This window comes from Eublepharis macularius, chromosome 16, assembly GCF_028583425.1.
Source record: "Eublepharis macularius isolate TG4126 chromosome 16, MPM_Emac_v1.0, whole genome shotgun sequence".
Lineage (NCBI taxonomy): Eukaryota > Metazoa > Chordata > Lepidosauria > Squamata > Eublepharidae > Eublepharis > Eublepharis macularius.
Window position 1 is genome coordinate 42,131,382 of NC_072805.1, and position 14,129 is coordinate 42,145,510.

The following is a 14,129-nucleotide window of genomic DNA, read 5'->3' on the forward strand; positions in this document are numbered from 1 at the left end:
TTCTTTTTAAAAAGAACGTGTGTGGGGGGGGGGGGGGAGGGGGGCTGGAAAAGGAAAGCGGGAGAGAAGACAAACTCCTGGGAGCTGCTGCCCTGCCTCCAGGGGACGGTGCCAACGGGACGCCGAAAGAACCGGTCTTTTTCCTTGTTTGACTGGTGGTACCCTCCCGAGGACTGAAGTTTTTCTTTTCTGCCCCCCGCCCCCGGTGGTTCTCAAACCCCAATTTCCGTGTTCAAAGAGAGGGGGAGTCTTTAATTAACACGCAGAAGAGATTTCTAGCGCGCCTGAGTGTCGCGGGCAAAGCCAGCTGGCAGCCAAGTCGGGGCTCTGCTCGTCAAGCCCCCCCAAGCCCCCCCAGCAGCGTCCGTCCGGCGCATCCTGCGAGGTTCCGAGCCGATTGGCAAGCGGAGCCGGGATTACTCCTGACGTCACTCGCCCGCCTTGCTCGGGAGCCGGGAGCGGCTGCCAAACAATGCCAGCCAGCCAACTCTTGCGCCCACCACCCTTGACGTTACATCCCCCCCACCCCGGCCGCCCCCTCCACCCCCGATTTCTTTGCCACCCCCTCCCCCAGCCTCCCACCTCCTGCCTTTCCCAAGCAAACTCTTCCTCCGTAAGGGAGCCCCCCCCATCTTCCATAGCTTATCTCTCTCTAGCCATCTATAGATTATCTATATATCTAGACAGCCCCCCCCCCAAAAAGAGCCAGCATGAGGAAGAACTGGGGGCTCCGAGCCTCCTTTCTGCAGATGCCCGCTTGCAATCATTTATAATTGACTCGTGTTGCCTGGGTTTTTTGGAAGGGGGGGGGGTGGAATCAGTCATAATTCTTATCCATCGTAGTACCCGAGGAGCGACGTGGCAATGGGGGTGTGAAAAGGTGCATTGGGCAGGAGGGGGAGGGGGAGGCCAAGAGGCAGAGGATTTGGGGGGAAGGAGGCAGCGGGGGGTGGCACCCAAACCCCTGCCTCTGATACAGCCGTGGAGAGCAGCGATGTCTTTTTCCCAATTTGGATATCCTTACAGCACGACTTCGCAGGTAAGTCCAATCGCCCATCAATTATCTGGACCACTTTTTTCGAGGGCCGCTGACTCCCTATTCATTTTCTTTCTTTCTTTCTTTCTTTCTTTCTTTCTTTCTTTCTTTCTTTCTTTCTTTCTTTCTTTCTTTCTTTCTTTCTTTCTTTCTTTCTTTCTTTCTTTCTTTCTTTCTTTCAAATCTCCATTCTCTCTCCCCCCCCCATTTTTAAAAGAACTTCTGGGAGGAGCTGCTGCGTCCTAGCCATCCATCCATCCACATACATATTTGCTTTGATCTATTTGCCTGCTATGGATAAGAAATATTGTAGGCGGCGAGGCATTTTTTTAAAGTTTTTTTTTAAATTGCTGAACTTGCAGCCCCAGCCTCACCAGGTTTACTCGGAAGTAATGCCCCAGACTTCAGTGGGAATTACTCTCAAGGAAACCTGCAACCTTGCTTTATTTCTCCACCCCTTTGCGGTTCAAAGTGGAAGCAAGTTGCTTGTTTGGGGCGGGGGGGGGGGGAGCGAAACCCTGAAGTTCAACTCATTTGCAAATCTGTTATTGATTTACAAGTCGAGGCAGCCGCCTGTGTGAGCGAGCGAGCGAGAGCCAGAAAACTTGGGAAGAGATCGAATCCTGCTCGCAGCTACATCCATCCATCGGTTTTCCAATCTGGCCCCACGAACTATTTAGAATAATTTACAAGCAAAATATTCAGGGAACTAGACGGCTTTAATCCTAAAGAGGCTGTCCTGGGAAGTAAGCCTCAATGAATAACATTGGTCTTACTTCCGAGTAAACGTGCTTAGGGCTCGCTGCCGAAGGTTTCTAGGCTCGGGCTCAGAAGTCCATTTCTATGGACCTAAGCGGCGTAAGGGCGGCATCTCCGGGCGCACCTACTCGGGAGTAAGCCTCCTGCTGAAAGCAACTGTGCTTGCTCTCAGCTGAGTATGCTTGGGCTCGCAGGTTTTATCTGCTTTCGCTTTTCAGATTCATTTTATTTTGTTCCGATTTGGGCGCGTGCGATTTCCTCTATTGATTTCCTGCACGTGTGTGCGCGCGCGCGACACGCGTCTATTTCAGAAGCGAAAACAGATCCATAATTTATTTCCACGAGACTACCTGTTCACCTGAGATCAAGTGTGCCCACCTGTATTTTTTCTACCTTTGTTAAAAAGGAGGTTGTTTTAATTCTCCAAAAACTTGAGTGCATGTTAGGGGGGGGGGGTCTCTATTCTGCCTCCTCTAGTGAGCGTATTTCCCAACCTACCGCACACTTCTAGCACAGTCTTACACCTGTGTTGTGTCCCTCTTCCCGTTCATGGGGAGTCTTGCAGGATTCTTGCCAAGATGGTAAATTCTCTCTTCCCTTCGACTCAGTTATCAGGATCACGAATGGCAGAATAAATAAATCTCATCTTTCTTATCCTTGAATAACTTCCCGCCCATTCCCTGGAACTTGCTTCTTTGGTGCTGTTTTCTAACTCCCTGAATTATGGCTTTTCTAATAGGATCCTAACGTCGATTTCCCCGGCAAGAAGTTTTTGCCGGAGCTTTCAGCTCGTCCGTAGACCCCAAACCGCTTTATCCGGAGTCAACTGAAGTCAGATCTTGTCTACTCCGACTGCCAGGATCTCGAGTTGGAGATCAGTCATATTACCCAACTACCTAGAACCCTGCAATGCAAGCGCTGGACCACCGAATCAGGCCCCCTCCCCTTTCCTTCACATCCACACTTCTTTGTGAGTCTCTCTTCGGCTGCTTTCACACACCTTGGATAATGCAGCAGGATTTCAGCGGAGAGACCAACACGCTTTTCAGAGCGTAAGCGCTCCAAAGTCAGAGCTCCCTCCTTCAGCCGCTTTAGTGACCGCCTGCAAGTGGATTTTGCAACAGGAAAATCCAGTTGCAAACCACCGCTAAAGCGCGCCGAAAGTGCATTATCCGATGCGCCTGGAAGCAAGCCTTTGTCTTTCTCGGTCCCTTCGTTTTCACGTCCTCTTTTCTTCCCCCAGTTTTTCGTCTCAGCCGCTCCCACCACGACCTGCTGCGACTCGGCGCCCAGGGCCGCCTCGGATGTGTCCTCCGGCTCTGCCCAAACAGCCACCCTTCGCTGCCCCTCGTACGAGAATCGCCTGCTGGCCAGCTCCAGGACGGAACTCGATGCGGCTCTGGGCATGTACGGCTCGCCCTACGCAGCTGCGGCCGCCGCCAGCCAAGGCTACGCCAATTACCTCCCTTACAACGCGGATCCGTCCACACTGTACACTACGCTGGTGAGTGACCCAAAGGCGTCTCGTTCCTACGTTCAGTGGGGGAAGGAAGAGCAAGATTCGGGTCCAGGAGCACCTTAAACACCAACTAGGTTTCCAGGGTGTGAGCTTTCCAGACTCTAAGGTGCTACTAGGGAGGCTCTTGGCAATCAGGCTAAAAGAAGCCAGAGGGCAAACACACCGTGTAAAGCAAAGCTAAGGCTGCAATCCTATGTAGGCTTCCTTGAGAGCAAGCTCTGCTGAAACTGGCTTCCTTGCAAACGTGCGTCAAGATAGTGCTGTGGGTAAAGATCAGCGCTGCACAGGTTCCTGAAAATAAGGGAGCGATCCGAGTAAGCAGGTAGAAGTTAAGTCGCATTGGGTCTTACTCCCAGGGATCAAGATGGATAGCCATGCTAGTCTGTCTGTAGCAGTAGAAAAGAGCAAGAGTCCCCTAGCACCTATAAGACGAACAAAATTGGAGGTAGGATCTGAGCTTTCCTGAGTCACTGTTTACTTTTTCAGATAGTGAGAAGTAAGCCATGACTAACAAAAGCTCATACACTTCCACAAACTTTGTCTGAAGAAGTGAGCAGTGACTCACGAAAACTCATATCCTACCACAAATTTTGTTAGTTTCATAGGTCCCAGCCAGGGAAGTGTTTTTAGGGTTAGGTGGAGAGGAGTAAATTCTCTTGAACTGAGAGGTTGGTTTCAGAGTAAAGGAGCAGCCCCAGTTTCTTAGAAGAGCAAAATTCTGGTCCAGTAGCACCTTAAAGCATTCTGGGGTATGATCTTTTCAGTCAGAACCCCCTTTGTTAGATAGGAAGGGGGGGTTACTTGGAAGTAAGTTGTAACGCAATTATAGGCTACACTAGTAGTCATACTTCCCAGATTATGAGTTGATCCCCAGTCTATTAGTTTTACTTCCCAATGGATTTGAGTCCAGTGGCACCTTAGAGGCCAACAAGATTTTCAGGGTGTAAGTTAAATATAAGTTTTTCAAGGAATCTGAAGGGAGCTTCAGCTCTTGAAAACTTTTATCCTGAAAAGCTTATTCATCTCCAAGGTGTCACTGAACTCAAATCCTGCTGTTCTACTGCAGACCAACATGACTACCTACCTGAAATGTACTTCCCAATGAACGTACGTACAGCCAGGCCAAATAGACGTGTTCAAAACTGTGTGCAGAATCCCACAGCGGCAAGATCCAAGATACTTTACATGGGTTGCTTGCTTTCTCTTGACCGCTGTCCATTGGAAGATTTGGGGGGGGGGCACAGATCTGTCCTTCAGGAACAGCAAATGCATTACATAACATGCCTATTGGGTCATTCAAAGGTCTTCATTCCCAAGGAGTTTACAACCTAAAGTTCACCAGTAGGGAAAGCGGGGAGAGAGATGGAAAAGGCGGAAATGTAAAATTAAGGATCGCGGATGTAAAAGGCAGCTGCACAGATGTTTATCCTTTGTTTTATGAAATGGTAGTAAAGAAAATCAATAGCCTGAAACTTGTTGCATGTAAGTCGCTCCCATTTTGGAAAAAGTGCAGTTGAAATCAGGTATGTAATTTTTTTTTTCTTGGATGCAGGCTTCCCTACAAGTTGGCTTTCTTTATCTCTTTCCTCTCTTGACTTCTGGAGCTTTCCCAGAGGTCTCAGGGCCAAGCTACAAGTGACGAATGACACTTGAACGGCAAGTGTATTTCTCCCTGTTCACTTGCATTCCACTCAATCCACTTGACGTTCAAGTGTCATTCGTCACTTGTAGCTTGGCCCTCAGAGGCAGAACTATAGCAGTCAAACCTTTTTCCTAGCTCCGTTCTGGAATCTAGAACTGATCAACGTATTAAATCTGGATTAATGATTCTGGAGTAAAAGCAGGTGCCACCTGATGAATGTGGTGCCATTGTCTTCAGTAAGTTTGACGCCTTTCTTCTCTTCTCCACTGCCAAAAATGGAGAGGGATCCTTCTGTGACCTTTAACACCTTGCTTTCCAGAACTCTCAGTACGAGATCAAGGAAGGCACCTCAACTTTACATCCGGGAATTCCTCAGCCGGGTGCTGCTTATTACACCTATGAACATTCCTTGGGGCAGTACCAATATGACAGGTAAGGCATGCTTTGGGCAGGCCAGCTTTCCCCGTAGCTCCTGCGATATCGCCCCAGAGTAAATCCTGCTGAACTCAGTGGAACCAGTGAGTGGGTGGGGACGGGGCAGTGGCACCTCAGTGGCAGGCTGTAATTCTATTAGCATGTGCTCTGTGTGTATTGGAGGGGGGGACTGTGGGAATTTTAGCAAGTGTCCTACTTTCAGTCATGAAAGAGTTAAATTGCTGTTCTGTTTGTTTAGTCAGATAGCTAGTTAGAACAGGGCCACTGAGGCCTGGAGTGAAAGTTCCCTCTGGAGAAGGGGGACGTATTATGCTTAATTAAGGAATATAGGATTATCTGTTGGATGAACCAGTTTATTGGAGGGGGGGGGGGTAATTTTATTGCTCTCTGTTCAGTCTCAGTTTTTTGTCCAGTCTCTCTTCTACCAAGATGTAGAGATGTAGGAGTTAGTTAGCTATTCATTTGTTTTCTCACCATATCTTTTCTCACATATCTTTTCCCTGATATGTTGTAAAAGTATTTTTCCTAGAGCTAAACAACACAGGACTCTGTCTACTTATTTCCACTGCAACTATATCCTCCAACAATAGTTATGGGCCCAGCACGCTTCCGCTGTGTTAATATTAAACTCTGCGACTAGGGACTCGTTCTGTTCAGCAAGACAGAGGGTATGACAGGATGCCGTGATGCCTCTCTAATGCCCCCAAACTCTGACATGTTTGTTTATAGATTGGATCCATTCCAATCTGGTTTCAGGTCTGGTTACGGGACTGGAACATTCTTGGTCACCCTGGTGGGTGATGTGCTATGAGACAGAAGAGGAGGATTTCAACCCTATTCATTCTCCTGGACTTCTCGGTGGCTTTTGATACAATGTCTTTTGGGATTGGGCCTGGGAGACATTGGCCATTTCCACACATGTTGAATAATGCACTTTCAATGCACTTTCGCAATCCTTTTGAAGTGGATTTTTTGTTCCACACATGGAAAATCAGTTTCAAATGTTCAATAAAGAGTATTGAAAGTGGATTATCCAACGTGTGTGGAAGCAGCCACTGTTCCGCAGTGGATCCATTTCCTCTTCGAGGGCAGGTTTCAGCCTGTGGCATGGGGGGGAACTGCTTCTATTCCCCTTGGCCACTGGCCCATGGTGTGCCCCAGGATTCCATCATGTCTTCCATGCTTTTCGACATCTATGTAAAGCCTCTGGGAGAGGTCATACAGAGCTTTGGGCCGAGATGTTACCAATATATAGATGACGTTCAGCTCTATCTTGTGCTACCAGCAGATCCCAGGAAGGCTGGGAAAACTGTGAGCAGAAGCCTGGGGGCAGTTTTGGAGTGGATGAGGGCTAACAAGCTGAAACTTAATTCAGATAAGATGGAGGTGCTACTGATTGGGCGGGGGGAGGCCTGATTCAGGAAACTGCATATCTCCTGTTGAAGATGGGGTTGCATTCTCTCTAAAAGACCGTACATGTACACATACACATAAAACATACACACAGCCATACACACACACACATATATAGCATAATTACTCATGTGTATCACATACACACCCATTGTCATCATTAATGTGCATATCATGAACAAATAATGTGGAAAATGTGTACAAGGAAACAACAACTGGTGCAAAAATAAAGAATCAAAGGTTTCTCTGATGGAAGGGAGAAACATTGAGATAGATATCCTTGGGCTAAAAAACAAGAACAAGCAATTCAGAATTAGTTATATATTATTTACTTCACTGGTAGTTTCCCTTTCCAATGAAACTCAAGGCAGGTAACAAAAGTTAGCAATTCTACAAGAACTGTGCAAGAGTGTTACATACATTGTAATAAGAGTGGAATACAAAGTTAGAAAACGGTGCAATAAAAACAATAAGAAGACATGACATAAGAAATGCAAAAACTGGGTTACAAAAATTAGAAAACAATGCAGTAAAACAGGAAATACACATGATGATGATGATGATGATGATGATGATGCTTGAATCTCACAATGGTTTTTTGTTTAAATAGAAGACTCCTTCACTTTGGGGGGCGAAGAGTAATCTAGGTAGCTCAAAGCTCGGACCAGATATGTCTCTCAACTTGTCAGTGTTTACCTTTCTCCTTTGCCAGATATGGAACTGTGGATTTCAGCAACTCAGCCAGGCGCAAGAATGCTACTCGAGAGACTACCAGCACCCTCAAGACGTGGCTGTATGAACATCGGAAGAATCCCTATCCTACCAAAGGCGAGAAGATCATGTTGGCAATCATCACCAAAATGACCTTGACCCAGGTATCAACTTGGTTCGCCAATGCCCGGAGGAGGCTCAAGAAAGAGAACAAGATGACCTGGTCTCCCAAAAACAAAGCAGGAGAAGAGAGGAGAGAGGACGACAGGAGAAACGGGGATGATTGTAGCAGTGAAAATGAAGACAAAGGTAGGAATGGAAATGAAAACTTTACATCTAAGAACATGTCTGAATTCGTTGACATCTTAACCAAATGTGGAGTCACTCCATTCTAAACCAATCGATTTCAACGGGCTTAGAACAGGGTACAGTTGGTTAAGATTGCACTGCAAATGATGTTTATTCAAGGCTGATTCCGCACACGTTGGATAATGCACTTTCAATGCACTTTATCAATCGTTTGAGGTGGATTTTTGTTCCACATACAAAAAATTCCATTCCAAATGATCTATAAAGAGGGTTGGAAGTGCATTATCCAACCTGTGCGGAATCACTCCAAGATCAGTTCCGAACAGAAAGTATGGTTGGTTTGTCCCAGGCACTAGGTTTCATTCTAAAGGTATCCTGAATCGGAACATGGAAGTTCTCTTCTTAACTATGGAGGCTTAGGGCCAAGCTACACATGACGAATGGCACTTGAACGACAAGTGGATTGAGTGGAGGGCAAGTGAACAGGGAGAAATACACTTGCTGTTCAAGTGTCATTCGTCATGTGTAGCTTGGCCCTTAGTCCTTCCCCTGTCTGTAAAACAGAAGAAATGATGAACAGGTATTGTGAGGATATGTTAGTTTGAGTACCTTGGTGGGGGAATTATATGCAAATACTAAGAATGACTACTTTCATGTTAGTTTCAGGTGGGTAGCCATATTGGTCTGCAGTAGAAGAGCAAGATTTTAATCCAGTAGCACCTTGAAGACCAACAAGGTTTCAAGGGAATGAGCTTTCCAGAGTCAAAGTTCGGATGAAGGGCTTTGTAGCAGTAGAAAAGAGCAAGAGTCTTGTAGCGCCTATAAGACTCACAGAATTTGTGGTAGGGCATGAGCTTTCGTGAGTCACAACTCACTGTCACTTCTTCGATATCTGAAGAAGGGAGCTGTGACTCACGAAAGCTCATGCCCTACCACAAATTTTGTGAGTCTTATAGATGCTTCTGGACTCTTGCTCTTTTCTACTGCTACAGATAGACTAGCGTGGCTACCCATCTTGATTTATGTTCCTGGAAATCTTGTTGGTCTTTGAGGTGTTATGTTCATGCTAGCATCAGCCAGAAACCCAAAGTGCAGTTTTGTATGAAATCTACCTAATTCCAATTTGAACTGAAGTGACTGCTTGCTTTGATCCATCCTCCTGTTCTAAAACTATAGATCCCAAAAGCTGCAAAGAAGAAAAGGATCTACGGCTCAGTGATCTGGAGGACCTGGAGGATGAGGAACCGGATCCCAAGGCCGAAGCTGAGCCAAAGCATTCCCATCAAGAACCTCCAGCCATCATTGGCAGTGCCTTGGCCGAGTGTGAGAAAAGCAACTGCAACTTGACTCCCCCTAGCCATTTCCATGTGTTTTCCTGCACCAAGAGTGATTTGGCGACTTCGGGGGACTTCTTTAGCCACAAGGGGACAACTGTAGCAAGCAACCTTGGTGGTCATAGCCAATCCTATGAAACTCCAGAGAAGCCCAGGATTTGGTCTTTAGCCCATACAGCAGGTGCCAATGTGATTGTGGGACCCACAGCCAGCCCTAATCAAAGGACAGAGAGCCCTGATTGTCTGGTGATCAGGGGAAGGCTCCCTGGGGCTGTAGGACAATGCAGCGAGGAGAGGCCGCTCGGTGGACTTGTAAGAACGCAACCCATTCATGACAAGGCCTTGGAGGAGCTGAGTCATCCCACCAAAATCTTTAGGAATTCTGCCTTCAACTTGCAGTCCATCGCTCTAAACTGTGCTTCCTACCCTGTGCTAGGGGAGACCTGTCAATATTCAGCTGGAGCTGAAGGTAGTTATCTTCTCGGGCTAGTTCCCTTTCTCCCCTACCCAGAAGCCATGCTTGAGTGGTAAGCTCACGTGGTATCAAAAATTTAGATGGTGCTGCTGACCAGGAACACTTTAATCCGCTGCTATTATTTGATGTCATTAAGTCATTGGAAGCCACCCTTTGGAAGAGGTGGTGGCCTACTGAGCAGATGCCTGGGGAATGGGGAGAAGGAACATTATCCTGCCCCAGCTCTTGGTCACTATGGTGGGAAGGGGATGGTGGCCAAAGTTGGCAGCCTGGGGCATCACTGAAGGTAGGAAGAGCAAAATGTATTATCTAAGGCTGCTTTCATAGGAAAGATACAAATAATCACTTTATGCAGAGACCTCGCCAAGACCACAACAATGAATATAATCAGCTACATAATGTATTTAATGAGGGTCATGTTGTTAGAGTTTGTTCCAGCCCAAATTAAATGCTTTTATATGCTGTTGGGCCCTGACCTGGATAGCCCAGGAGAGCCTGATCTTGTCAGATTTCAGAAGCTAAGCAGGGTCAACCTTGGTTAGTAATTGGATGGGAGACCTCCAATGAAGACCAGGGTTGCAGAGGCAGGCAATGGCAAACCCACCTCTGTTAGTCCCTTGCCGTGAAAACCCCACCAGGGGTCGCCATAAGTCAACTATGACTTGAGGATAGGATTTCATTTCAAATGTCGTTGGACTCACTGGGAAAGCATTGATCAGTGCATGCACTCCCTTTCCTCTTGAAATTGATTGGATTTAATAGTGCTTAATTTTGGCTGGATCATGCCCTCTGTTTATATCTTATTTTCAACCAAGAAGCTAGCATGCTAGGTTTACAGAGCAATATTTTAAAAACTTGATTGCAAGGCACAATCAAATTAAAAAAGAGATTATCTGCATGAGAGAGTAGTTGAATGAAACAATGGTGTATAAAAAAGAGGCTCTTACCATGCACCAAGAAGCAGACCTGGAAGTCTTGTAGGGAGGGTTCCTGGTTCAGTGGCAGAGCCTCTTCTTGGCATGTAGAAGGTCCCAAGTTCAATCCACCACCATCTCTAGGTAAAGGTATTGGGTACTAGGTGAAGTGAAAGACCTCTGCTTGAGAGCTGCTGCCAGTCTGAGTAGACAATACTGATCTTGATGGACCAGTAGTCTGATTCAGCTTCAAGTGTTCAAGGTCTGAGGACAGACATTCCAGTAGATGTCCACAAGAGCTAACAAGCTAATTCCCTGTGTAGCTACAAAGCACTGATTTGGCACTTATTTTATTAATTGCATTCTAAAAACGTCTCACCCATCTTCCAAGGAGCTGAGGGCAGGTTACATCATTCTCCTCTCTAATGTTTTATCCTGAACCCTGAGAATGAGGTTTGGCTGAGATGTCGAGTGAATGCTCCAACCTGGGGTCATTTCGTAGAAAAAGAACTGGAGGAACTAATTAGCATAACTCATTAGCATATACCATGCCCCTTGCCATTGCAGGAAGTGTCATTAGCATAACTGTTTTGTATATGCCACACCCCCTGACATCACCTATCCTGGATGTTTTGGACCCAATCTTGGCTGTTCAGGGCCAAAATTGGGCCCAAAATGGCAAAAAGGGGCTGAAAATGGCCAAAAAGGGGCCCAAAATAGTCAGGATTGGGCCGCTGCTGAGTGGGAGAGTGATACACCACCTGTTAGAGGCCTGATCTGGGCCATTTTGGCTCCAATCCAGGCTGAAACGGGCCCAAAATGGCCGAGAGTCAGGTGGGCAGAGCCACCTGACATGTGACCTCTATGGGGAATGGCCGGAACTGCATTCCGGCACATTCCCCCTCGAAATGAGTCCTGGCTCCGATGTTTCCTGATTGAGTAGGCATCTTGTCCAGGTCTTCCCAGCCCTAATCCAGCCCCTAAGCCATACAGGCATTCACAACACTTCAAACAAGTCATGTAGAGATCTATTACATCAAAAAGGTACCAGGAAGTGGCTGTGGCTCAATGGGAAAGCAGATGGAATGCCCCATGTTCAGTCCCCGCCGTTCTATGGAAGGGACGTCAGGTGGCAGGTACTGGGAGAGACGTTTCTCTGCCTGAGGCCTCAGGCAACCAATTCCAAACAAAATAGACGGAACTAGATGGTCTTAGGTATCTCTACCTCCCTTCCCAGGCAGTCTCAAGTTGCTACTGAGAAGGAATGGACTCTGACCATGGTTCCAAGTACCTGGTGATCAGAAGACACCATTAGCAAGCAGGCTAAACTGAACTTCGCTGACATGTGGGGTTATATGCAAAACCCATTCTTATAGCAAAACCCCTTTGTACACTTGCTATACATGGGAGCATGCACTTGTATGTGTTGTGTGTTAGGTGCTGTCAAGTCACTTCCGACCTATGTCGACCCTATGAATGAAAGATATCCAAAACTGACCTGCTCAGATCTGCACATGTATAAATGAACAGAAGTAGGAATCGAAAAACAGGATCTGAACAAAGGCAAACAAATCCACCTATCTGACAAATTGTGCAGATATTTTCTATATAGTCTTTCCTGTCTAACGTTTATAGTTGGGAGATTTCTATACTCGCAGTGATTAGGTTGATGGTGCCAAGTAAGTAGAGAATAATTCACCAGGAATGGATTTGTTTTTGTGTCTTGTGTTGTTAAGGTGGCCCTCTCCATTAGCAGCCTGCTCTTCCTCGAAACTCTAGATCTGACCATAGTCAGAGACTGCACTCAGTGTAAGAGAGAAAATTGAATAGACATATTACAGCCATTGTTCTGTTCTGTGCAGAGTGGGTATTTCTGCCAGTTCTGCCAATGGCTTTCAATGTTGTATGATACACCTTGTTATTCTGTGTTTTTTATAATATATTTTATTTTTGATGATTTTATTTTTGATGATTCTTTTGATGATTTTGATGATTTTATTTTTGATGATTCTTTGGAAATGATGGGAGCATTTAAGGTTTGGGGAAGGCTTTGATGCTTTCCTATGTGTTCTACTGCTAGGTTGTTGAAAAACTTCTTGACCTGGGACAATATATCTTCCAAGTGTCTAATAGTTGCATCACGTTATTTTTGGATTAAAATGGATAGCATGTGTCCCCTCTTCTTTTAAAGTTCATTTTTAGACTCTGTTAGATTTAGAATTATGCACCCGCAGAGAAGCCCATTTCATTCGGTTTCTGCATCATTGTACATCCATGCACATAAAGTACATGTGTGTACATGTACATGAAGCTGCCTTAAGCTCGTTCCTGTTCATAAGTTACAGCGAATACAGCGAATATTCATGGACAGTACACTTAATTTTTCATTATATGTGTATTGAGTAATTCTCATGTTACCTTCAATGTCTGCACAGCCGCACTCTTCACCAAGGGCCAAGCTACACATGACGAATGACACTTGAATGGCAAGTGTATTTCTCCCTGTTCACTTGCCCTCCACTCAATCCACTTGCCGTTCAAGTGTCATTCGTCATGTGTAGCTTGGCCCCCAGTTAAGCCCCCAATTTCAGTTGTAAAATGAACACACGTTTGGTATTTTTTGAAAACAGACTTGCATGCAGAATGCATGTGAGTTCACTGTTACACATGAACTACTGGTCTCTCAAGGTCAGTATTGTCTACTCTGCGGTGCCTCTCCGGGGTCTTTCTAGTCACCTATTACCTACTACTAACTTGTGGTGCCAAGGACTGAACGGTGGGACTTTCTGCCAATGAGCCATGGTCCCTTCATGAAACATCTTAACATCTGCCTTCAGTCAAGAAGGAGGCATGCTCAACATAGGAGCACAAACTCATTCAGAGATGCAGCGGGCAGCCTCCTTTGTAACTGAGGCTCCCAGAAAGGCTTAATGCCTTTAGGTGTTTCATGATGGAAAGATGACTATTGAGTGGGGTTTTTTCCCCCTTCCTGGGAGGGCTAAGAACAGAAGAAGTCGCCTGCTGACTGTGATCCAGTAAGGCATTGTGTTTTCCTTTGTTAAAACAGGGTTTGGGAGAACTATGAGAGCCGCTCACGGTTCTCTAGATCTGAGCGAAGTTTGTCTCAGTCAGCATAAGGACAAACTCCGAACAGCTTTCAGACCTGTGCTGAAGAGGTGAGGCAGGTAAGTATTGGAAGACTTTGTCCCTAAAAATTAGCCACTTTAGTGTACAAGTTGGGGACAGTTCCATTGCTGGGAGGAAGAGAATTGACTTTCTGCCAGGCACCATTTCCCGGATCAGAAATCGACCCCCTCCCCTTCCCACCCGAAACCAGAGAACTGTTTCTCTTTCCTCCAAAGGTGCCACCTATTTCTATGCGTGGCTTTGCTAAGCAACAATAGGCCCTTGCTTATAGCACAACCCGGTGGCCTGTACTTGGACCGGGTCAAAAACTGCAGCAAAGGGAAGTGACAGAGTCTGAAATTTGCTCTGCGTTGGGCTGTACCACTTCACTTCATGCATCTCCGTGTGAAAACTCTTTGCAAAACAGAGTTATTGTGAGGATAAAATGGAAGAGAG

The 14,129-nt window shown here is 46.2% G+C and overlaps 1 protein-coding gene across 1 annotated transcript; it reads left to right on the forward strand.

The window, feature by feature from the left end:
- The first annotated feature begins 994 nt into the window (after positions 1-994).
- On the forward strand, positions 995-13,727 carry IRX6 (iroquois homeobox 6). The gene is made up of 6 exons (XM_055000860.1): positions 995-1,039; positions 3,039-3,299; positions 5,276-5,388; positions 7,517-7,824; positions 9,001-9,627; positions 13,615-13,727. Exons 1-6 carry the CDS (start codon positions 995-997, stop codon positions 13,725-13,727), a joined length of 1,467 nt encoding a protein of 488 aa, XP_054856835.1.
- Positions 13,728-14,129: the final 402 nt, after the last annotated feature.